This window comes from Microcebus murinus, chromosome 23, assembly GCF_040939455.1.
Source record: "Microcebus murinus isolate Inina chromosome 23, M.murinus_Inina_mat1.0, whole genome shotgun sequence".
In the NCBI taxonomy this organism is placed as follows: Eukaryota; Metazoa; Chordata; class Mammalia; order Primates; family Cheirogaleidae; genus Microcebus; species Microcebus murinus.
In genome coordinates, this window is record NC_134126.1 from 19119838 (window position 1) to 19145611 (window position 25774).

At 36.6% G+C, this 25774-nt stretch overlaps 1 protein-coding gene across 3 annotated transcripts in view; it reads left to right on the plus strand.

The window, feature by feature from the left end:
* GPATCH2 (G-patch domain containing 2) overlaps nt 1-25774 on the plus strand; it is a 172436-nt gene that overhangs the window by 139739 nt on the left and 6923 nt on the right. Inside the window, exons 9-10 of one of the 3 annotated variants that reach the window (XM_075997051.1) lie at nt 10622-10710; nt 21152-22924. In XM_075997051.1, coding sequence (XP_075853166.1) covers nt 10622-10710; nt 21152-21201 — 139 coding nt within the window. In that variant the 3' untranslated portion in view covers nt 21202-22924. Of the gene's footprint in view, nt 1-1515; nt 3269-10621; nt 10711-21151; nt 22925-25774 lie in introns of those variants that run through there. The other 2 variants (XM_012745596.2, XM_012745598.3) reach the window with 2 other exon arrangements.

Below are 25774 nucleotides of genomic sequence, written 5' to 3' on the forward strand. Positions count from 1 at the left end.
AAGGCATCATCTCTTCCCCCTGATCCAGTTATGTCCCAGCTCCAGTCATACTGAATTGCCTACAGAGCCCCAGCTATGGCACATCATGTGTGTACTCTAATGCTTTTATGCCTCTGCAAAGGTTTTCTGTCACCTAGGGGCCTAGAATGCCCTCACATGCTTGGTTTGGAAAAAAAATGAAAAAAGAAAATTGGGTTAGAATCATTTTTCCCACATGATCAGTAGACTTGAACCCCTCGAAAATGAACACTGTATCTTTTTTATTTCTCAATAAAAAGATATATTTCCTATCTGATGGTATAGGGCATAGCATGCTTTTCATTTTCAGTAGAAGTGTATTAAGTAGGGTATAATAAACCAAGTTGAGTGAGGTAGTATGGTGTAGAGGGAAAAGTGATTCTTTAGAGTCAAACGTTCCTTGGTACAAATACAGTAACTTCATTTTCTGTTCATGGGATCTTTAACAAGTAACAGTTTCTCAGATATGTAATGGGTTTTTATGAGAATTAAAGAAGACAAAATATGTAAAAATATCTGGCAATAATACCTCTTATATAGTTAGAACCCAGTAAGCCCGGGTGCTCTTGATAGTTCAGATTATAAATTATAAGACTTTAGAAACCAATATATATTAAAAGAAAAATATTTATATTTAAATATATATATGTATATTTTTTTCTCTCTACCTTTGCCCTTTTAATTCCATTATTCCCTCTGCTGGTGAAAGAAAGAAACTTAGCACATGTCCATTCCAAATGCTAACTCAGACCTGAACCTGCGGCCTCAGGTCCACATGTGACCCTCCACATTCTCTCTACCAAATCCAAACTTCACAGAACAGATCCCTTTATTAAAAGGATTTGTTCTATAAAATTTGGAATCAGTCAAAAGGCCACACTCAAGGAAGGCCACATGTGGCCCCAAAGCTGCAGGTTCCCCACCTCTGGGAGAGTCTAAGATATATACAAGAGAATACAGTAAAAGGTCACTTCAGCAAACATCCAAATATCATATAGTGAACCAGGTGAAGCATTAATAGATAGGAAAATGAGTAAAGTGTGGACTTCACTCAAAAAAGTTAGGAATATCCCATAATTTTATTAATAGACAAAAATAGCAGCCATACTATCCTAGGAAATATTTCATAATGTCATTATGAGAGAGAGAATGTGGATTTATATCTGAATCTATAGTCTGATTTGATGATTTTTTTATGTAAGATGCAAGATACTGTCAAAATCAACACTCCAGTGTCTTAAATGTAGACACATACCTTCTTGCTTTTAGGGCGATTTCCAAAAGAATCATGCTTATTTTGAGTAAGTTTTTAATGCCCTCTAAGAGTCAACACTAGCTTGGTTTACTTTATCTTTTTTAAGGAAATTACAAGAAGCTTAATTGTTGAAACTCTATACTAAATATCAATGATAAACAGATTCCAGAAATGTATATTTATAGCTAGGAATCAAGTAAATGAGATCAATAACAGTTTACTAAGTGCCTACTATTTCCTAGGTATTATGGTGTGAAGAATAAAAGAATACTCCAGGATGCCTCAAATATCTTAAATTCTACTTGGAGAGACAATATCCAAGTTTGAACTCAGGCGAAATGAACTTTCCTCAGTTTCCCCAAAGAGGTGGTCTGCTACTATAGCCCTGTGGATTTATTACATTGTATAGTAATTTCTTGTTCATGTGTGTTTCCTACATTAGGCTGTGAATTCTTTGAGGGTGGGAGCTGTCTTACTCTTTATTGTATTTCATTTAGCATCTAGTAGAATACCTGATACATCATCAGGATTTGTTAATTGTTAAATGAATATTTTTGTTGTGAATTTAAGTAATAGTTCAAGAAAGAAGTGTTATTATTTTTTAAATGCATGATTGATTGCCAAATGGAATGTAGAGGCAACACTTGTTATAATAGTTTGATATGTTTTAGTCCAAAAAACATTTCTTGTACTTCTAATACATGAAGAAGCAAAGTTAGGTTCTAGGAATTTAGCCATGGTTCTTGGTTGCAAGTTGTTTTCATATGTATTTAATTTACAATCCCCTCTAATGTGAAAACAACTTGAGTCACATACCATATATATGTGAAGGTATTATCGGAGATATGCACAGATTGATATGGAAACACAGAGAAAAAGCACATAGAGGGGTAGTGAGGTTAGGAACGTTTAAAGGAGAGAAAGAACATTTAGAATTGAGTGCACTGGGAGAACTGCAAAGGGAGAAAGAGAATATTTAACTGAGCTGTTTAGGAATATGGAAGTGTGTGTTTATTAACCCACAATAACACACACAAGAAATGATAGCATTAGAATAGCAGTCCTGCGAGGCCTTAGCTAAAGCATGGAACATACCATATGAAGGAAACAAGATATCTTTGAAGTAGAAAGTACCAAGTGGTGGCCAAGAGAAAATCTGCAGCAATGGGCTAATGTGAGAATATCAATGGGTTTCGGTCTTGATGACTTGTAGGTTTTTATTGAGTTTTTGAAATGAAAACGAGTGCTTTATTCTCTTATGCTATATAACACATTTAAAACAAGCAGAACCAAACACTAAAAAAAAAAAACTTAACCTTTCTATTAACTACAAAAAAAATACTTATGTTATTTTTACATATCCCTAATTCTTTCTTTATTGTAGCATATCGATAGTGTTCAGATATAATGAGTTTATTCTGTTATGAATTTATTTGTTGTGGGTTTTAGTGACACCATATACTAAGTATTCTTCTGGGGGTTACTATCTCAGTTCCTCTTAACTGTGACTCTAGGTAAATTATTTATCTTTTCTGTGCCCTGGGCTCCTTATCTGTAAAGTGGGAATAATAATGATAGTAAGATTAATAGCTAACAGTTATTTATTGCTTACTATGTGCAGGCACTGTGCCAAAATCTTTTACACAAATGATTTCTAAATAAAATCTTCAAAAAACCCTTTGTGGTAAGTATTAAAAATTAGTCCAATCCCAATTCTTGAAGTGAAGGAAATTGAGGCAAAGAGAATTTAAGTCACACGCCAAAGGTTAGTAAAAATCCTTCTCAAACATTGACAAATACAGTGATAAGTGGGCTTTTTGAGAGATCTAGTGGGAAAGCAGAAATGGCGGCATCAGAAGGAACATGTCCTGACTCCCTGGCTCATCCATCCAAATACAAATCAAACCATCAGAACCTGTAGCTTGAATTAACACCACAGCTTCCACAGGGTGAAAAGTCTGACTTTTCCTTTGACAAAGAAACTCATCCAACTGCCAAAACTGCTTATACTTATCAGTTTGTATTGTATTTCACTTTGATAATTCATCTAGTTATAATTTATATCTTTTGTTACATGCTAATTATAAAAAAATATAATAATAATGAGAGATATAAAAAAGAAAATTCCTGCAAAATGCTATCTCATAGAAATAATCATTGTTAGTATTTTATTGCCTAATCTTCCATACCTTTCAGCCACACCCATGAATATTCATGATTAGGATATATTAGTTTAGTATACCAAGAAGAAACGTAAAACAAGATAAAGAGCCTAAGCCAAAGAGTGAAGGAAGTTGCTTTTTTAGATTATGGTAAGTGTAGATATTTGGATTAAGCTTTTTTGTTTAATTTACATTATTAAACTCTGTTTTGGAATACTGTGATTTTATAAGACAACCTATGTGTATGGCATTTTTTAAATATTCCTTAGAAATTTTAAGGTAGGTATTTTCCATTTTAGATTATGAATAGTTTGTTTTATAACTGTTGAGTCAGCAGGGTGTGGTGGCTCAGGCTTGTAATCCCAGTTTAGTTTGAAGCAGGAGAAGATCACTTGAGGCCAGGAGTTCGATACCAGCCTAGGCAACAAAGCAAGATCCCATTCTCAAAAAAAAAAAAAAAGAAAGAAACTGCTCAGTCTCTTGTTTGGGTAACCTTCTCTGTTAATCATTCAGAATCAAATTAAAAGGCATGTATCCTCTTTCTAGAAAAGCATGCATACACACATTTTGCATATGATTTCAGGAGGTCTCCAGCCCCCGTGAAGGCTCCCACCTTGTTTGCCACATCTCATCCTTGCACACCGCGTTTCAGCCATGCTGGCCCTGCTTTAAGCAGTGAGAATCCTTGACTGTCAAGGTGGCAGCCAGAGTGAAACTAGGTCCCCCGAGCTCCCAGGAAGCCTCCTGACACATTGGTGCCTCCCTCCCACTCGGCACATAAGAAACACGATAAACATTATTGCCAGAGCCACCAGTTAGCTGTAGCAAGATGAAGCAGACTGGAAAGAAGTAGGTCTGGACTCGAACTCTCTGGACTGGAAGAGGCGCTAACAGGACAGATCCATCTGAAGCAGTGAGAGCAGCTGCCCACTGGCCAGCAAACCATTATATCTAAGGGGTAGAGCCTCAGACTGTAGGTGATGGAAGGTTAATCAATGCAGAGTCAAGAGTTGCCAACAAGTAGGCAGTGAACAGGGATACCATGTTTCCCCGAAAATAAGACAGGGTCTTATATTTATTCTTCCTCAAGAAGACACTGTAGAGCTTATTTTCAGGGGATGTGTTATTTTCCCCTCAAAGCCTCAGCTTGCAGCACGCACAGGATGACCGGGACCTGACAGGGGGAGCTGACCTTGTTGTGGGGCTGCCTGCACCTTTCCTGTCACCTCTGGGATAGTAGCTGTCACCATGGGGCAGATGAGAAGGGCTGCTCGTCTTTACCGCTCAGCAAGGAAATGCATGGGTTGTGCAGATGCACTGCGTAGCCACGCCCATCACTAGGTCTTATTTTCGGGGTAGGGCTTCTATTGTGCAAATGCTTAGAAATCCTGCTAGGGCTTATTTTATGAGTAGGTCTTATTTTTGGGGAAACAGAATTTTAGTGTCTAGGGAGATCCAGGCAATGACCTAGTTCTAAAAGAACTAAGTTACTAGAAGGTTTGTGGTGAAATAAGTCTAGAATAAAGCATAGACCCAATTACTGGAACCCAAGTACTGACTTCAGTGCACTGAGCTCATACTTAAACCACCTCTTGCTAAGATCAAGACTGTCCCAAAGAGAAGGTAAATGAAACTGAGGCAGAATGTGAAGTCAAATGACCAAAGCCATAGAGAGAAGGTACCAGAACCAAGAACTGATCAGGGTGTAATCAGCACTACCGAATGGAAAGGGTGGCTATGAACGTCTAAGGAGATCGTGCACAAAGAAGCAGCTTTGGAAGAAAACACCATTAAAAACAAGAATTTAATGCATTCCTCCTAGAAGTTAAAAAAGCATTTGTGCTTGGAAATGCTTGATACTTATCGCGCATTGTGTTACAAAAGGAAAAGAGCTAGATACCGATGTCTGCTTGTTCAGTTTAATATGTTGAGACATATTGACACCAAGTAAAGGGGGAGGGAGGGTCATTTGGATCTGGAAAGGAAGTTCGCACAGGGCTGGCTTTTCCCACCCCCGTCCTTCTTTCTGCCATCGGATTCCTCCTCCGATGACACCCCAGACCTGCTTCATTTCTGTGCAGCTGATGCCCTGTCCAGGCTGATATTTTTCTAACTGACAGTGAGTGTTCTTGCCAAATGCCAGGGCCCGTAGTCACATCTGTTTGTCTCTCCTCTGCAGCTTGACCGAGGCTGCTTGGGAACACGTTTTATCCAGGGGGCAGCTTTAACTAGGCCTAATTCTCTGAAAAGCCTCTCTTTGTAATCGCATACCACGAAGAGACAAGTTCCTATTGTCTTCTCTTTAATATTATCGTGTTTGACATTGCCTGCTTCATTCCTGGTCAGCCCGTGTCAAAAGCCAAGCTTTCAGGCAAAGTGGTCTCACTAGGGTTTTTGCTTCTGGTTTTCTTTTGGAGGTTTTTTGAGGCTTTTTGTTTGTTTGTTTGTTTTTTACTTTTTTCCCTCCAGAGAAAATGTCCACCTTCCCACCTCCACACCACTTAAATGCTAGTTTGCAGCTAATGAAGGGGGGATAAACCAAGTGAAGTCTGTTTAGAAAGCAAAACAAAACAAAAAGACTTCTTTTTGTGTTCCGCTTTTCTAATATTTAATAGGAAAAATCTCAGGAGTAATACACAGGAAACCAAATTTCAAATCATAACTGACAAATCCATAACATATAAAACATGATGCCTTTCTCCTTTTCACTTAAAAGAGATTAGTTTTGATTTATCTCCTCCTCCTCCCTAAGCAAATACTCGAGCTGAAACAAATATACGGATCTAGTTGATTGGTCATTTTCTGACAATGCCCTACAAAAAAGATCTTGGCGTTATTTTTTAATGACTTTGGGTCTGTTCCCAGGACACTGTATTGTCATTCTCAAAACACCACAGAAAAAAAGAAACAAAAAATGCCAGCTCTCACCTTGAGTAGTAATCCAAGTGTTCGACTCTGCAAAGACAAATGACTCATTTAGAATGAAGAAACAGGGCTGCCTTTGAGACATTCATTGATTTTAAATTAAAAAATAACTGCTATGTTTTACATTAAGAGTGACAACTAAATAACGGAGTAGACCTTACTTGGTGCTTTTTGAAACAACGCCATTGCACCTGTCTAAAAGAAGAGGAGGGAGGGGCACTCTTAAATGGGGTAATCTTACTGATCAATAATCCAGATCTCTCAATGTGCTGTAGCAGATAGTCAATTCTTGATAGAATTACTGAAATACGGCTAGCTGTTTTTCTTATGGCTCAGGTCCTCAGGTTCAATGTTACTGAGTTTATTAACTTTAACTTCATTCTCCTTGAACATTTGTCTCTTTTCCTTTATGTAGTATGTTGCAGGTGGGGTAGCAGAGTTGAATGGAAATATGACATATATTCCATTTGCTCTGTAAAGATATCCAAAAGGGAATTTGGGGACCAGTAGATAGGAAAAAAGGTTTAGAAGAGGGAGTTGTCCTTGAAGTTTGTTTTTCCCTATCTTTATAAACAGGCTTTCGTAATACATTTTTTAAAGTGTAAAAAAATAAACAAAGTTTTAAAGGCACTATCGACTTGGGAGAGTGTTTGTTAAGCAATTAGAGTACCCCAATTATATACAACTAGTGCAAGAACAATTTAAGTAGAAACCAACAGGATTAATAGTCACAATGAGCACCTAAGTATTAGACGCTCAAGTATTTCTTCTGATTATTTCTAAAAATGTGTTTCTTAAGAGAGATGTTACTGGCTAATAATTGTTTTAGCTTAGTTGGAGCTTTATATGTATCTGAAATTAACAAAAACCAGGCTTAGTTTTTTTTTTTATCTATATATAGTATTTATACATATTTATGGAGTACATGTGATATTTTGATATACATATTAGATGCGTAATGATCAAATTAGGGTATCTAGGATATCCATCACCTCAAACGTTTACCATTTATTTTTGTTGGGAATATTTCACATATTCTCTTCTAGCTATTTTGAAATATACAATATACTGCTGTTAAGTATAGTCATCCTCCTGTGCTATCGAGCCCTAGAACTTTATCCTTCTACTTAACTGTATGTTTGTACCCATTGACCAACCTCTCCTTATTTCCACCACCACACACACACAGACACTTCCCAGCCTCTTGGTAACTATCATTCTACTCTCTACCTCCATGAGGTCAACTTTTTTCAGGTTTAGTTTTATAAAACAATCCAGCATTAAGACTGTTTATTGGCTACCTTCTCACCCCTTTCTTCCTCCCCACCCAGATATGCTAACACATTGAAGTTTCATTGTGCAGCAACTTTGTACCACCCTTTAGTTATTATGACTCAGATGACTATTCTGGGAGGGAACGTGTACCTGGACTATGGCAAACCTAGTTGGCCTCCTCTCTCTTCAGTCTCAACCCTGCCCAACCCAAGCTCTCTACCAGGATGCCATGAATCCGGTCCAAATGCCTTAAATCAAGTCCAAATGCCTTCATGGGGCAAAGATAACATATATGGCCCTATGATCCAACCCGTGTTCTTCTCCATTTGTATTATGTAGTCCCTTCTCCAAACACTGCTCTCCAGACATCCTTAACTACTCAATTCTCTGAACAAAACAAACTCTTTATCACTTAGGGATTCTTTCTGCAGCAAATATAGAAAACCTGACCAGGAGTGGCTTAAACGGGAAGAATATTTATTATGTTTTAACAGAGGATCAGAAGTAGCTAGTCCATGGGTTGATTTTCACAGCTCCATAACGAAGGACCACACTTCAGAATTCAGATTCCCACTTTATTCCTGTTTTCAGAACAGTACCTTCCCTTCCTCCTCAGCTATTCCTGATATCTGAGCCTGGTTTGTGCTCTGCAGACGGTAAATTTCACCCCAGTCTTTTGCTAAGGGGAGATTTCAAGAGGGCTAAGTTGTATGAAAGAATTAATTTTTCAAAAAGGTGATATCATGATTCTCATACAGATACAAAGTAGACAGGTGTTAAACATTTTATTTATCTCATTCATTAATGAAAGAACCGGGCAAATGTTATAACCAGTTCAAAGGAGAAATCAAAGAAGTGCAAATTTATATGGAGTAAAGGAATATTGAAATGAATTTGCAAATGGACACAAAACTAGCTTGTCTACTGCAGAGAGGGTTGTCCTTCCACAGGACAGAATTCATTTGCATTTCTATGGTAAAGAATTATTTCCCATTGCTTTCAGTTATCACAGCTTGAGTTATAAAATAGCACCCATAGAATTAGAATTTGATGACCGGAAGGGTATACTCTGAAAGCATAGTTTTTCCATTGAAGCTCAAATTTTTTCCTACCAAGAGGAAAAAATGTATATTTGATGCAACATGTTTAAAATTGTTATAAGGACTAAATATAATTTAGTAGTAGTTAATAAAGTTGGTGGTGCCTGCCAGCACCACCAGTGTCCCTAATAATTAAATATTTCATATACAGACATTTATGGCTTTATCTCCCTACTCAGACTTTAAATTCTTCCAATTATAGAAATCGAACATTCCATTTTCTTTGTATCTACGTCTCCTCTTTCCTCCTCTCCCTACTCTCACCACCACTGGAATCTTATACTGAGTCCATAGTGGACACTAATAAATGCTTGCTGAATACATGAATGAATTAATTTAAAATTACACAAAAAGAATATGTCTTCTCTGTGATAATATAATATTTAAAAATTTAGATGTAGTCTTAAAAAGTAGATGTAGTAATGATCACTCATTTTTTCTTTACATCATGAGCCAAGACCACACATTAAAATCTAACATGTTATATATGTTAATGTACATTTTGAAAGTAAACCAGAGCTAAATTAGTTGTTAACTGAATGAACTAATTTTTTAAAATATTTTAATAATTATAATTATTCTGCAACAGTGAAACAGTTTACATGCAATAAAAAAGAAAGAGAAAACTAAATAAACGCCCATGTACTGTTAAGCTGTGTTGATAGATTTCCACGTTAATTTTTTTTTTAGCCGTTTGTGCCCTTTGTATTATCCAGATCATTAATTGTGACCATATTTTGTGCTTTATAAATAGAGCCTGTATTTGAAATAATTTCATTTTCTAACATTAATATTTCATGATATTTAAACATCTGAGTTTATGTGTATAGATTTATGTCTTGGGTTTTACCTAAATTAATTTCAATTAGTTAATTTTTCCCTTTTTTTTTTCTCTAATACTCTGGTTGTTTTTAAGTTAGGTTCTTTAAAACCTAAGGATACTACCAGATATCTCTATATATCACTAAAGGAACATGTGTTCTCATAAGCATGCTTCATTTATTTTTGTTTCATATTCCTCAGGCCCTGTCCCCACCCCACAAGGATTACGATCTAGGAAATGAACACAGAATCTTTCTATAGCTTGAAAAGTTGGAAGAGTTTTAAACTATTTCAATCTTTTTATTAGCCTTTCTTGATTTCCAATTGGGTCAATTTTTATTTTTCTAAAACTATTTAATTTAGGAGACCAAGATGAGACAGAATGCTCTAATTGTAACTGGTTCTAAGAATAACTAACAGAAGATCATTTTTCAGTTCTTATATATCATGTCTTTACAAATATAATCGCATATCGTGTTAGCCTGTTTTATAGCAGAAGAACATTAATGCATTCAAATTATGTTTTCTCACCTAGCTAATAAATAATTAACTAAAGAATTCTAATCATATGAATTATAAGGGAAGCATCACTGTTTCTATCTATTTAAAATGTTTTAAAAGAATTCACTGCTGTGTAATATCCTAAAAGAAATTGATCATACTTTTCCTGTAATAAATGTTGTTCTGACAGTAAAGCATTAGTAACCAATTGATAACCTAGCAACAATATTGTGATCTCTTTAGATAATTAATCTTAGCTATTTTCCTGTCAGAAGCAACAGTGCTTGATTTCATGTTGAGCTAGAAAGATTGCCAGTTTTGAAAATTAAAAAGCATTCCTTTTATATTATTCATTCCAGTAACAATTTATGATGGCGCATTTAGCTGCTGAACGCTTGTCAGCAAACGTAATTATGTTTCGATATAAACAAGATTGGTGATTTTACTATGCAGCTCCATCTTTGTTGAGAATGTTTTGATTTAGGTTCAGATTATACAAGCTGTGTATTTATGTGTCATTTTTTCCCCCTTTGTTAATAGTTTTTTCTGATAATTACTTGTAGGCAAACAAGCATGCATTTAGGATCCTTATGCACGGGAGATATCAAACGGAGAAGAAAAGCTGCACCTTTGCCTGGACCTACTACAGCAGGTAAAACAAAAGAGGGATTAGAGTGGAGCACAAACTTAAGAGTTCATAAATCATCAAGAATAAAATATAGATAATTCTTAATCACTTGCACTGAAGAAGAGACACAGTTGCAAGAAACGATTGAAACAAATCATTCACATTTGGTGTCAGGATGTATTGGAAGTTCCTTGCGTAGATTTTCCAGGTAACCAATCATTAAAATATTTGCTACACATTTGCCTAAATGCAAGACTTTCTGTGTGATATTAAAGGATACAAAGGCTGTATCTTTGGCCTCAAGAAATTTATGGACGTGTTGGGAAAGTAAGGCATAAGTAGATGAAATGACAAATAACCCCAGAAGAGATTAATAGTAATAAATGCAATCAATAATAATAAATTCAAATTCTCAATTCAGATTTGAGACTGTGTTTGAGCAGTTTCAAAACACAACGCTGTATGTTGTAGTAGATGGTAACTTGGCTTATGGGGGTGGCAGTCTGGTTTCTAGTTTATCGCCGCAGCAATCTTTCCTTATGTAGACATCAGCATTAGAATTAAAAAGTCTCTCATTTTTACCATTCTAATAATGAGCATGGTATAGAGAAAACCACAAGTGCTGAGCAGAGGGGAGAGGAAGCCTTCCTGAACCGGCAAAAGGCTCAGCCCGGTAGTGAAGGTTTGAATAAGATTAGTAAGTATTGCACGATCTCATGTGAGAGCAGTGGTGACAAAGACACTGATAAAAGTCAGTGACAGGAGAATGCCAACTTGGCATTAAGCTGTAGACACCCACTCATGAATGAACAGCAGTTAATCATGGTAGATTTGTGATACAGCAAAGTCTGACTGTGAGAAAATGTTTTTCAGTGTAGATGCTTGATCAGTTGCAAAGAGTAATAGCCTTGTTCTGTTGCCTGAGATCCTTAACCATTCTGATATATAAAGTATCTCTTAACTTCATTTAGGCAACCTTTTATAGGAAAAGTTGTGTTAATTATATTATAGAATATGAACATAAGATTCAGGCTGGGCATGGTGGCTCACGCCTGTAATCCTAGCACTCTGGGAAGCCAAGGCAGGAGGATCTCTTAAGGTCAGAAGTTCAAGACCACCCTAAGCAAGAGCAAGAGTAGAGACCCCGTCTCTACTAAAAATAGAAAAATTAGCTAGGTGTTGTGGCTTGCACCTGTAATCCCAGCTACTCGGGAGGCTAAGCCAGGAGAATTGCTTGAGCCCAGGAGTTTGAGGTTGCTGTGAGCTAGGCTGATGCTAGGGCACTCTAGCCCAGGTGACAGAGCGAGACTCCATCTCCAAAAAAAGAAAAGAAAAGAAAAGATTCATAGCAGCAGGAGAGTAAGCAATGAAAAGAAAAATATATATGTATATACATTGTTTGTTTGATTGTTTGTTTACATGGTGAGTTCAAAGGACGTAAGAGATGTGTAGTTTACATTCTTTATTTAGGGAACCCATTCCATAGGTCAGCACTAGGAAATTGAAGAATAACTTAAAATTAGAGCCTTCTAATGCAGTTGTTCCACATAAGGGGCTATACTGTAAAATTTTACATTTAGTTATAATACCTTGTCTTCATCTCCTAGGTGTACTAAATTCGTGTGTAGAGTATGTTTGTATTTATGTAGAATAATATTTACCACTTACTGGGTACCTACTCTATACCAGAAACCTTATGATTTTATCTTTACAACAACAATATGAAGTAGATGTTGTTATCATCACTTTACAGATCATAAAATTAAGATGCAAAAAGAAGTGTTAGGCTAGCTACCTAAGATAACAAAATTATTGAACACAAGGGGAGATTTCAAGCCTAGATCTGTGTAACTCCTAAAGCTATGTTCTTTCCATAACAATGTACTTACAGCCTCTTTGTGAGAATATATATAAAGATTGTCCTATTGCATATGCTCACTCGAACCCACTATTATATGCTTTAAATTGTGTAGAAAATTTATACAGCTATTAGTATGTAGAAATACAAAATATTCATGAAATACATCTAGTATATCTCTTCATATAGGGAAGGGTCGTATTTTAGAGCAAATACATGTTATAAGTTCTTCAATTCAGATCTTTCATACAGCAGGTATAAGATCTTTTAACATCCCCATTTCACTTGAATGGTCCCTTGAATTCTCTTATCTTTCAGTGATTCAAACCTGAGTGGCAGAAACAGTACGAGAACAATCTTAGGAATGCTACTAAAGTACCTTAGTGTTAGTAATAAGGAAAAGAAAATACCAGGGTCGTGTCCTGACACTCTGAACATATGTGAAGTGAGAAGGAAAATGCATAATGGTTGAGAAGAGGATAATATAATTATTTCCACAAGGTGATTCTGACGTTACAACTCAGTAACATCAGAGGAAATCGTTTATACGGAGTATGGGTACAAACATTAAACTTTAGCCTAAAACAGTTTTGTTTCATAAGCCTGCACCAGCATATTCCAGCTGTTATATTTCAAAAGCGTTGCAATTCTCTTAAGATTCAGGATCTTGGTTATATTATTAAATTTTTACTTAAAAGATAAAATGTATAGAAATGAATGTATTTTTAATTACACATAAAGTAGTGAAGTAGGAGAAGTATATTACTCATTTTCAATGATTTTTTAAAATCTGTACATGACTATTCCTCTCAAAGAGGAAGAGATGGAGGCTTAATTTAAAAGTCCTCAGTTTTAAATAGAATATCTTCTTATACTAATGAATCAACTGTAAGGTGAAGATTATTACCCAAATTCAAGTAAGAAATGCTTTTGCATAAATACACTTTGATAATGAGGTTATGAATCCTAGATCATCTTATCTTTGAAAATTACAGTTTTCAAATTCTAAAGGATATGTCAGTCAGATAATAAAGAATCAGTTATATTTGTAAACTTGTGAAGCTGAGCTAGCATGCAGAGTTACTTTGAAGAGAATATTCTTGCCATTTTACAGGCCCTTTACAGAATATTGGATTAAGATATATTTTAGCAATTCCTTTTGCCTTTAGTCAACCATACATCTAAACTGGAAAAATGCAGATAACTCTCTTTCATTTGAAATAGGGAGAAAGAGTTAAAAGACTGACAGTTTGAATATTGCATGGTAATCCACTCTGATTGATATGTGAAATATTATGCAATCAAACAGCACGTTGAGAAAGGATTTACCCAAAAATCAGAAAAATATAATTAGATACTTTAAACCCCACACTGAGTTTGCATAGCAGTTTATGACTCTAAAGATAAACAGTTACATAGTATATTCTTAATAAACAATAATATTTTTTAAAAAGATTTAAAGTCCCCTATGAAATTAATAACCCAGAATTGATCATGTTTACCTGCTAGTGTATTGAAAATTTTTCTCACTCTCTTTGAGCAAATAGCATTGAAGCATAATTTCAGTCGCTTTAGAAGACTCTAGACTAGCTAGCAGTGTTATCGGTTGAACATTTATTAATTGTGACAGGAACACCAAATTTATTTCAGTGCTTTAGCTTATTTACTGCTCTTTCACCTTTGTATTTTGTATTGACAAAGTAAAATGAATATTGATAAGGTTAGATATTGATTTTTTTAATGTATAGCTTGTACTCTGCCTCATTCAAAGTCACATACAAAAAGATAGTGGATGTCTCAGTAGCAAAGGATGTAGATTTACTATTATAAAATTGAGAACTATTGAAGCAAGAAGGTTTGCCAGCAGAATGCATTTTATAGTTTGAAAAATGTCATCTGTAAAGGTGAAGAAAAGCAGTGAAGAAAATAGAAGGAATATTATTAATAGCACTTTTTAAAAAGGCAGTCAGCAATGTTGGTTGTGGTTTGTGTTTTTGGTAGAAGTCATAGCTTTTTGAAGATGTGATACTAAAACGATTTAAGTACATTTATTAAGATATCATGGGTACCATATTTTAAAAAAAAATGTTTTTGTCTACCATACAGTATTACATTCAATGTTATCCACAGTCAATATTGCCTATTACTGTTTTATTTTCTGTTGAAATAATATCATGGTTAAAATATTCATTGTAAGGCCAACCTTTTTTCTATATATTCTAAGTTATACAAAAGAAATGCCTTTTGAAGTTTGATGTCTTGGTATACATTCTGCTCCAGGGTAAATGTGTTTCATGATCATAAGAGTTTTTGGCAAGAGGTTACATTACAACTTTTTGTGACTTTTCAACTTTTTCCTCCACAATCCACTGATATTTCAGTGGGAAAATAATCTCATGAATATTTAAGGCAATAAAGGCAGATTATAAATAATAATAGTGAGTGAAGATTTTTAAAAGGTTTGCTTATTATTCAAACTCATGCCAAACATAGTCGGGATATGTATGGTATAACTAAGCTCCTTTGAAAGGTGCTAGATTTCTTCAGTTGTCCAAATTTATCTTATCAATAATTATATTTTTATTTTTTTATCACTCTATCCATATGACCACTGTAGATTATCTTATCTCTTCCAAGATTTTTAAAAAGACAGATGTGTCCAAGGCAACTGTTATTAATTTTGAAACCAGACTATCTTTACATATAGCAAAAGCCTAGGAAACATGCAATCCTTCACCTCTTGACACATAATGCCACCAACCCACCTTTCAGTTTCCTGTTTTAGTACAATCTTGATAAATAGTTCTCCATCATCATTCAGTACAAGAAACACTTAAAGACAGGGTAAGCACACATATTAGATAGAAAACAATTGCTATTTTCTGATGAAAGACTAAATAATGAGAAAATTACTCCACTTACAGAATACCTGAAAGTGTTGAATAAAATGCAAAGCCATCCTTTCAGGCACATAACTGAGACTGCAGGGAAGAAAGGGAAATGTTCAAGACTGAAAATGGCTCTGAGCAGCCTCCGTGCTCACGCACACTGTTGCCCAGCTGGAAAACCTCGAAGCATGTGTGTTCGAGCTCCGTGGAAAGGGAGCTGAGTGGAAAACTCCTTATCAAGTCAGAACCTCTGAAAAGCTCCATCCTCAGAAATGAGCAGACTAGAAATAAAACCCACCCACAGGCACGGGCAAAAATAAAGAATCTTATTTCTACCTGGGCTCCAAATAGGAAAACTCTCTGAAGATTTGTAACCAATAGGCTGCCTTCACATGGTTTTCTAATTTTAAATTACACTAAGCCAAAAAATTAGCATAACAACTGGTCTCTGAAGCAAATGTAAAACTACTCTAGAGGTGTCTGCCTTCTACCAGGCCTCAAAAAAGCACCACAAATAAAAACCCCCTGCAGATGATCTCATTAACCCAAATTTTAAAATTAGTTATAGAAACAGATTCAAATATGAAATGAAATAACCATGGAAAAAGAAAAGATATTAATAGATGTTATAAAGAACGAAGTAGAGATTTGAGATTATTTTATTAATTATAGAAATAGATTAAAAATTATTTTAAAAAACTGGATGGGTTAAATGACAGACTAGCTACAGATGAAAAGGCAGTGCATTTTAAGAGAGATCTGCAGAAGCGTGATCTCTGTGCTACCCTAAAAGCTTTTAGGTAGCAGAAGAGAGACAAAAAGAGGGAAAATATGTAAGTACCACACGCTAACTGATTGTGCCACTGGAACATCCAAGTCTTTTTTTTTTTTTAGAGATAAGATCTCACTCTTGCTCAGGCTGGTCTTGAACTCCTGAGCTCAAGCAATCCTCCCACTTCGGCCTGCCCAGAGTACTAGGATTATAGGCGTGAGCCACCATGCGCTTGAAGCTCTGACTCAGGTGGGACATAGGCAATATATGTAATCTAAACCTTTGTTTCCCCATAATATGCTGAAAGAAAAAATAAACAAGATGGAAAATATAAAAGAGAGGCTTCGAGATTTGTAGGAGAATGAAGTTGAACATAAGTCTAACAGAACTTACAGAAGAAAGTGCCAGGTGTGATGGCTCACACCTGTAATCCCAGCACTTTGGGAGGCTGAGGCAGAAAGATCACTTGAGCCCAGGAGTTTGAGACTAGCCTGGGCAACATAGCAAGACCTCTTCTCTACAAATAATAATAAAAAAAAATTAGCCAGGCATGGTGGCACATGCCTATAGTGTTAGTTACCCAGGAAGCTAAACTAGAAGGATCATTTGAGCCCACAAGTTGGAGATTGTAGTGCGTTGTGATTGTGCCCTGCACTCCAGTCTGGGTGACAGAGCAAGACCAGACCCTGTCTCTTAAAAAAAAAAAAAAAAGAAAAACTTACAGGGGGAAGAATAGAAAAGGAGGTGAAATATTCAGTAAGACAATACAGAATTTTTTAGAATGGAAGGAAAACATGAATCTTCATCTTCAACAAGTCTGTGTCAGGAAATATTAAATATACACAAAGTTGTATCTGGACACATTATAATAAAACTTCAGAACACCAAAGAAAAACACAATAACTTAAGAACAGCCAAAGAAAAAAGATATAACCTACACAGGAATGAAATTGTACTGGTAGCAAACTTAAAAACAGCAATACAGTCCAGAAGATAAAAGATAATATTTTCAGTGTGCTAGGATAAAATGACCAAATCAACCTAGGATTACGTATCCAGCTAAACTATTACCCAAGAGTGAGGATGAAATAAAGTCATTTCAGGTAAAGACCTAGCATTATTAAATTTAATAACTCATATAGAAGAAAACAGAATCCATAAAAAAAGAATGAAACTCAGGAAAGAATGATGAACAAGGAAATTCTTGGGCATGATCTCAAAGCTAAACTAATATTGATTTGAGAAAAGTAATGATGGTGACAGTGACCATGAAGATGATTAATTTGGATGTATAAAAGCAAGATGGAACAAAAACAATAATGAAATGTAAAATATGAGGGAGTAAGTCCAATATGCATGTTGACTTTTAAGTGTTAATGCCAAAAGGATAAAAATATAGTGTATATATTTTAAGCTAGTAGAAGTAAACAATAGATGCCAGAAAGTAGGAAACAAAAATGCATAGAAAAAGCAAAGTTAATAGCATTAAATAATATAGTAAAAATAAATCCAGATATATTAGTAATCACAATAAATGTAAATGGAGTAAATACATTGGTCAAATTCCAGGATTATAATGAATAAAGAACAAAACATGCCATTTGTAATAAATACAACTAAAATATGAGATGTAATTTAAATACTAGCCATAGAAAGCTAGAGTAACCTAATTTATATCAAACAAAATGAATCTTGAGGTATTTCAAGTTAGAACATTCTCTTTAGTCAGACTTGCTATGCTTCTTTAGACAAGCCTGCCCCCCCCCCCCCCCGCGCCAGGAGTTTGAAATTAGTGAATAGAATGAAATCTCAGTCAGTTGGGAAAATGTGGCAGAAGAAATGACATTGTAGAAAATTTGGATGGGAGGCGGGCCTAGTTGGCAGAATAGAAGTGTGTCTTACACACTACGCTCTCTAGAAGAAGATCAAAAACTACAAGTAAGTGCCTGCTTATGGATGGACCCTCTTGGAGAAAGCACTGCAGGTCATCAGAGAACTGACAGGAAACATGGACACAGGGATGGGTGTTCCATTCTCCAAGATCGGGAGGTATCTGAGGGAGACCCCAGACGTGGGGAAGTGATGAAGGAAGAACCCCAGGGCCCCACGCTTCCATGTGGACACGGCAACTCAAGCTGTGAGGGGCTCCCCACCACAACTCCCAGCCTCCGTGCTGATTGGGGAACTGCTTGGAGACTGTAAAGTTGCATCAGAGAGCTGGCTTCGCAGGAACTTGCTGCAGCTGATGCCACTCTGAGCTCTCAGTTCTGGAGCATCTGATGTACACAAGCACGGCTTCACTGCAACTGGCCCCATATTGCTCCTTGCCAGGCTGGAGCAGGAAAAGCAGACAATCATATCCATGGCTAGGAGCCAAGTACTCCCCACCCCTACCACTGGGGAACTCCAACGAAGGTCAAGCGGTCCCATGGTAGCAGCCTCAGTGGGACTCATGTGAGGGAGCTCCAGCCATGCCACAGCCCAGTCACTGTAGCCCATGCCCTGACCAGTAGAACAAGCTCCTTGCCCCATGTGATGCCGCAGGAAGGCCCATGCCCACTCAGACCTGCGCTCCATGCAGGGGGCCATGCCCCCAGCCCTGCATGCCAGTGGGTGGGCCACAACCCTGTAGGCCCACACGCCCTGTGGTAAGTCACACCCCTTTGCCCTGTGTGCCAACCAGGAGGCCACAACTCCACAGTCCCAATCACTGACCAGCAGAACAAGCCTCCTGGTTTTGTGCCAGCCAGCAGGCCACACCCCTGCAGCACCACCCTCCCCCAAGGCTTCAGTCCAGCTCTCCACCACAAGAGTTGCCAGCCACAAGCTGTCCCCTGCTGTATACTGCCATTTCACCTAGACCTGCATGGAGCAAACACCTGCAGCCGTAATGCCTGTAGCCATCACCTAAATAGCCTCACCAAACAGCCACTGCCACCACTGTGGAGAAACCTGGACAGGGCAGTCTCCTGCAATGCCTGCCTCAGTGGAGATAGACTCACTCAGCCTCCTGCCTGAGCTTCCCACAGCTTCCTAGGGACCAATCCACCACTCCACACAAAGATCCCCAGCACTGGCCCAGGTCCCATGACATACCTAGGCACCTGCCAAGGTTCTGTGACCCACCCTGAGGTCGCCAGGTGCCCAAGATCTTGTGACCAGCCCACTGCTGGCAGCAATCCCATGATACATCCAGGTGCCTGCCAAGTTCCTGCAACGCACCCTGGTGCCAGCCAAGGTCACACCACCCACTCCATGGAAAGGGACTTGGGCAGCCCCCCTGCTCAAGCTTCCAACAGCAGCCTAGGGACCAACCCACCAATCCAAACAAATGTCTAACAGCACTGGCTTAGACTATGACAACCACAGGGTATCAAGATAATGCAGGAGAACAGCTGTGTTATAGGTTCTCAGTGCATCTGCCCCTTGCCTGCTAGGTTAGTCCCCCAGAGTGTTATCCAGGGGCCTCTCCTTCTTACTAAGAAGGAGAGTTCCCAGCAAAGTAGAACAGTTGTACTGTAAACCTGTCAGGCCTGAACTAAAAGAAGAGGTTTCAGATGAGAAAAAACCAGCAAAATAATTATGGCATCATGAAAAAGCAAGCCAGTCCAACACCCCCAAAGGATTACAATAGATCAACAGCAATGGACCTCAACAAAAAGGAAATTGCCTAAATGTCATAAATCAAACTCAGAATATGCATGGCAAACAAAATGAATGGAAATGAAGAGAAAGTTGAAAACCAACAAAGAAACAAAAAAAAAATTGAGGATATGTATGAAAAATGTGAAAAACTTGCTCGAAAGACAACATAAGAAAGGATATAACAGAACTTAAAGTAATTTAGGGAATTACAAAATACAGCAGAAAGCTTCAACAACAGGCTAGATCTAGCAGAAGAAACAATCTCAGACCTTGAAGACAAGGTTTACAAACTAACCAAGTTAGTCAAAGATGTAGAAAAAAGAATAAAGAATAATCCACACTCAGAGAAATACTGGACTGTGTGAAACAAGACAATGTGCGAATTACAGGTATCCCAGAGGGAGAAGAAGAAAAAGCAAAAAGCCTGGAAATGGAAATGGAAATTAAAGCCACAATGAGATATCAACTTAACCCTTTCAGAGTGGCCATTATTAAAAAGAAAAAAAAACAATAGATACTGGCATGGATGCAGAGAGAAAGGCACACTTACACACTGTTGAGACTGCAACTTCCACGGAAAACAGGTTGGAGACTCCTCCAAGAAATAAATATAGATTTACCATTCAATACTGCAATCCAGCTACTGGTTATCTACCCAAAGGAAAAGAAGTCATTTTATCAGAAAGACACCTATGTTCGAATGTTTATTGCAGCACCATTCACAATTACAAATATGTGAAATCAACCTAAGTGCCAATCAATTCATGAGTAGATAAAGAAAATGTGGTGTGTGAATAATACTCAGTGTATACACAGTGTGTATGTGTGGAGTACTATTCAGCCATAAAAAGGAATGAAACAATGTTGTTTGCAGCAATTATTGTGGAACTGGAGACCATTATCCTATGTGAAGTATCTCTGGAATAGAAAACCAAATGCCATATGTTCTCACTAATAAGTAGGAGCTAATATTAATAGATGTGTACACAGAGGCACAAAGTGATAATAAAAGACATGAGAAACTCAGGAAGGTGGAAGGGGTGGTGAGAGATTAAAAACTTACCTATTTGAGTACAGTGAATGCTATTCTGGTGACGGGCATAGTAAAGCATTATGCAAGGTATCCATGTAACAAAAACACTTGTACTCCCTTAATATTTTGAAATTAAGAAAAGAAAAGTTGGGTGATTATTTAATAATGTATGTTCAATGTTCAGTCAGTGGAATGGCTAACCTTTGGGATCAAATGTCCTTAGTTCAAGTTCTAACTGGGACAATTTCTAACTAATTGTCTTTGGGCAGGTACATTATCTCTGCAAACATCAGTTTCAACTATAAAATGGGGCCAATAATATCTACTTTTCATATTGATAAGGAAGATCAAAAGATATGATGGATATGGAAGCATTTGTAATCTCTAAGGACTGCAGACATCATTATATTCCAAGATATCAAAGTATGTCAATGTATGTATGCTATATATTGCCCATATACAAACTGAGAGAATTTAATATTACAATCCATATATTACCCAATGAGTTTTTAAAAGTGATTTGCACATCATCTCTACTAAAAATTCTTATGGGGAAGCAGTGCAGGTAATGGAAGCTGTGTAGGCTTTTGGAGTAAACTTAACCAAAGTTTGAACCCTAGTTTACTCATTGTGTGGTCAAGGTCAAGTTTTACTTCATCTCTCTGATTACCATTAAACTTTCCCCCTTGCACAATTATAAAGAATAGAAATAATGTCACGTACCTAACAAGTATACCATGTGCTTGGTACATAGTAGGTGGACCAAAAATGCTTCTGATTATATTAGAGCAAATAATCATCCCTGTGTGCCTTCGGGACCAATACCATTTTATCGTAAGATTTTTTTTTTTTTTTACTTATTTGAAAACACACATTCTTTTATGCATGGTCATTCTATGAGAAATATATTTCTTTATAACTAAAACATCTAATAAGAACACTCATTCCTCCAAACACGTCAATAACAGATCATGTCTCTCATTCTCTATGAAGTTTTCATCACGTAGGGGAAAAAAAAAACTGGTTTTATATTAAATTTCCATTATTTAAAAAGATAAGTGCATTGTATTTAAGTAATTAACTATTTGGACTGATTTTAGTTAACAAAAGTAACATGAAAAATGTCTGCAATATTGCAGATAAAATATAAAGTAGTCTAAATTAGGGAAGCTTTTTTGTATTGAGGAATGAAATAATATATTTGACAAAGAGTAGTGACACCTACCACTTTCTCTCCTCTTAAACTGTGCTTAGTGCTGTTGCTTGAGTTCTTAAGAATAATCAAAAATCCATATATCTAAATTACTTACTGACAACAGAGGATGGTATTATACTTCTTTGTTTTAATAGTATTGCTAATAATAATAATAATAATGGCCTTGCTCCTCAGCTGGCTTGTAAAGTAATAGGAATAAGAGGATGGGAAGAAAGAGTAATCACGAACTAATAAATGCCTTCTGAATGTAGGGCAGGGACAGAGGTGGAGTGCCCTAACTGTTATATGGGAAGCAGCATGTGTCACCTCCCCTTCCATTGGCTGTTTATTCAACATCAATACAACACTTTAGGAGCCAAATTACTAAACAAGCTGCCAATTAGGCTTGCAGTCAGCTGGATAGATTAGTGGCTAAAAGAGGCCGATACAAGATTTTCATCTCTTGAGCCAATTATGCAAGTGAATTACCCTCCATGGTACTCTTTGGAAGGTTTGAGGGGAAAGGACCGACTCAGCTGTAATGGATAGAAGAGATCCAGCAGACAGGGGCTGGGAGTGGGAGCACACAGAAGGGTTAGCAGGCTGCATATTGCTAAAATTGCCCGAGCAGGAGAGCCTTCTAGGGAAGGACTTTAAAGGATTTAACACTGCCAGGAGCAAAAGAAAAGGAAATTATGGTTGTGGTATATACTGTGCTGAGACTGAGTCGTTTCACTTCCAAGTCTTAATCTCATAAAAGAAGGATAAGCGACCAACAGTAGATCTCACTCTAGAATCATTTTTTTTTTATGAAAAATGAAGCATCTGTTACTTTTTTTTTTTTTTTTTTTTTTGGTTTGAGGTAGTATTTCTATATGAAAAGATTTAGCATTTGAGGAAGTAAATGTTCCTCTTTTGTCTTTTTTTCTTCCAAGTGCAAGATAATGCTTTATTCTATTTTATTTTATTTTTGTAAAGAAGAGAAAAGAAACCATCATTAAAAAAAATGAGGGAGAATGAGTTCTTTTCCATCTATATAAAAACACAAGTATGGGAATGTTGTGGCCACCCTGGGCCACTCTGCTTGAAATAGCAACATTTTAAAATGATGATAATGAGTCGGTTGTCATTTGCTATTCACTTTAGGACTGAAAATTGACCATAATTTAGCGATTTTTTTGTGTGGAGATATTTTAAATTGGCCTTATGTCTTTTCTTAAATATTAAACAAATTTTAAATCTGAACTTTTGCAAGCTGTTAAAAATGTGGATAAAACAGATGTGTAGCCTAGAGCAGCATTCGACCTCTGGTCTGATTTTTAGCTTATGGACGAAATTAAATTAATTCATGGCAATCACTGAAAATATCAGGGATATGAGGCAAAATGCTAGTGTACTGTTTAATCTGCCATACCTGATCTGCAGCTGTTCAGAAAAAAAAAAAATGACATACTTTAGAGATGTGTTTGGTTGCCACCATAATCATGATTTCAAAATAAAAAATTAATTGCTTTTTTGTTATATTAAGCAAGATTTTTGACATAAGGTTTTTCTTCGTTTTTTTATAACTAAAAGGTCCATCTTTTATTCTTTCTCATACACATACACACATATTTGTAGTATCTATGCATGCATATTTTCCCTTGCTCAAGTAATAAATGTTAGTCAAGAATTTTTCTTTGACATCAGAGGTTGCCATTCAAGCTGTAGGTAGTTTAAGGTTTTTTCTGTTACCTTAAGTACTTGTTTCAATGCACTAAGAATTCATTTGAATAATTCCAAAGCCAGCTAATTATTGTGGTAACCCAGTTCTTAGTCCCTGTAATGAATTTGGCAAATGGCAACGATGTGTTCTATTCTTAGTCCTAAAATGCACTGAAGATTGAGGATACCAAATGTTCAATAAAGGGCTTTGAAATCAATTGATTACTCTAGAGTAAGTAAAAGAGTTAAAGTTAGTAAAAGTCATATTTAGCACTTTGCATTTTTCCTTGTTCTACAATAAGAATCATAGGGAACAACCCACTTGCTGTTGCCCAGAATGCCAGATACAAATGACACAGATAAGATGTACTATTGGTTCAACACAATGCCTTTAATTACTATTTTATTGTTTACTGTGAAATACATATGCCAAAGAATACACAAAAATGTATATGTACAGTTTAAAGAACAATAAATTGGTCATTGTGAAACCATCACCCAGGCCAAGAAATAGAACACTATTGCACTCTGGAGACCCATAGTTAAGACAGTATTTTTGTTATTGGTATTCATACTTTAGGATCCTTCTGTGCCACTGTTACCATCCTGAACATAGTCTCAGAGAAGGAGAAGATCAGAGAGTCCCAACTTTTGGGTGGGAGGGAGGGGGCAGGGAAGAAGATACTGTCATAATCCTTAGTCAGGGAGGAAAAAATTGAAAACAATGGAAAAGGGGTGGGACTAGGGGAGGGGATAAGAGTTGGGGAGGGCGTGGGGGGCTGGTACTAAAGAGATGTCTGACTCAGGAGCCTTTAAAAGTAGTGAGTGATCTTATCAATAGCTGGCCATCTCATGCTCTAAGAGGACAAAGTCCACATTTCAGAGCAGAACTGTGCTAGATCTAGGACTGAGCTGGAATGCCATAGGCATCCTGCAGATATTTGAAAAGTTTGATATCTTTATCCCCGGAAGCCTGTGGAGGGAATGGTGGTCAAACACCATGTCCCTGTGAATTTGAGCCATGATATAAGAGATTGGGCTGAACACGTTCTCACTAAAACAAAGATTGTTTTAAGATACCGTTACCCCTTTTTTCTTACACAATCTCCTATATTAGTTTGTTTGATAATCACTTTCTTCTTCTGAAAGGGGAGTTACCGTGAGAAATGCTCTGGCTATTAAGAGTTCTGGTTGCTTGTATCTGGTTAGCCCCAGATTTGCTGTATTCCTTTTTCATACACCACAATCCAATCGCTGCTGCTTTGGGATGAGTGAAGGAGAGTCAATCTGTGCTACAACTTGGGCAGACAGATCAAGTCCAAGCCTGCAACTGAAGGAAAGAGCTAAGATTCTTGTGATTCTTTGACTTTTTACAACATTCGTTAATTTCTGAATCCTTTGACTTTAGATACTTAGTACTTCTAAAGTTTTTCCCTCAAACTAAATATAACAGTACATATGCTCAACCTTTTCTATAAGGGCCTATAAGAAAATTTAAATTAAAAGTCTGTCTTTGAAAATGTCATCAAAGAGAAATGCTTAAAATATTAAAGGATGCATTTCTCAGTTGTCTTTGCTAAGAAAACAGGAGAAACAACAGCTATATCTAAATTTCATATTAAGTACTAGCCAATCTCCTTTTACAGAGAAGGAATGAAGGTAGGTGAGGAAGGGAGAAGGAGGGAGGGAAGGAAATAAGGACTGTTTTTAATATATAAAAACTATATATGGATATATACATACATGTCTGTAACTATTTGTCTATCTACTATAATATTCTTTTCCTCTATTTTTCTTACCTTGCCTAATTCTATGGTCATTAAAATATGACCATGGAAGGAGAAGGCAGAAGAAATTAAAGTATACGTATATCGGTTACAGAGTGAATAACAAATAACAAGAAGAGAATTATAAGAATATAAATTCCCAGAGCTTCAGGATGCCATTAATTGTGCTTTTTGGTTGAATTGGTGTTGTTGAATATTAAAGTCCT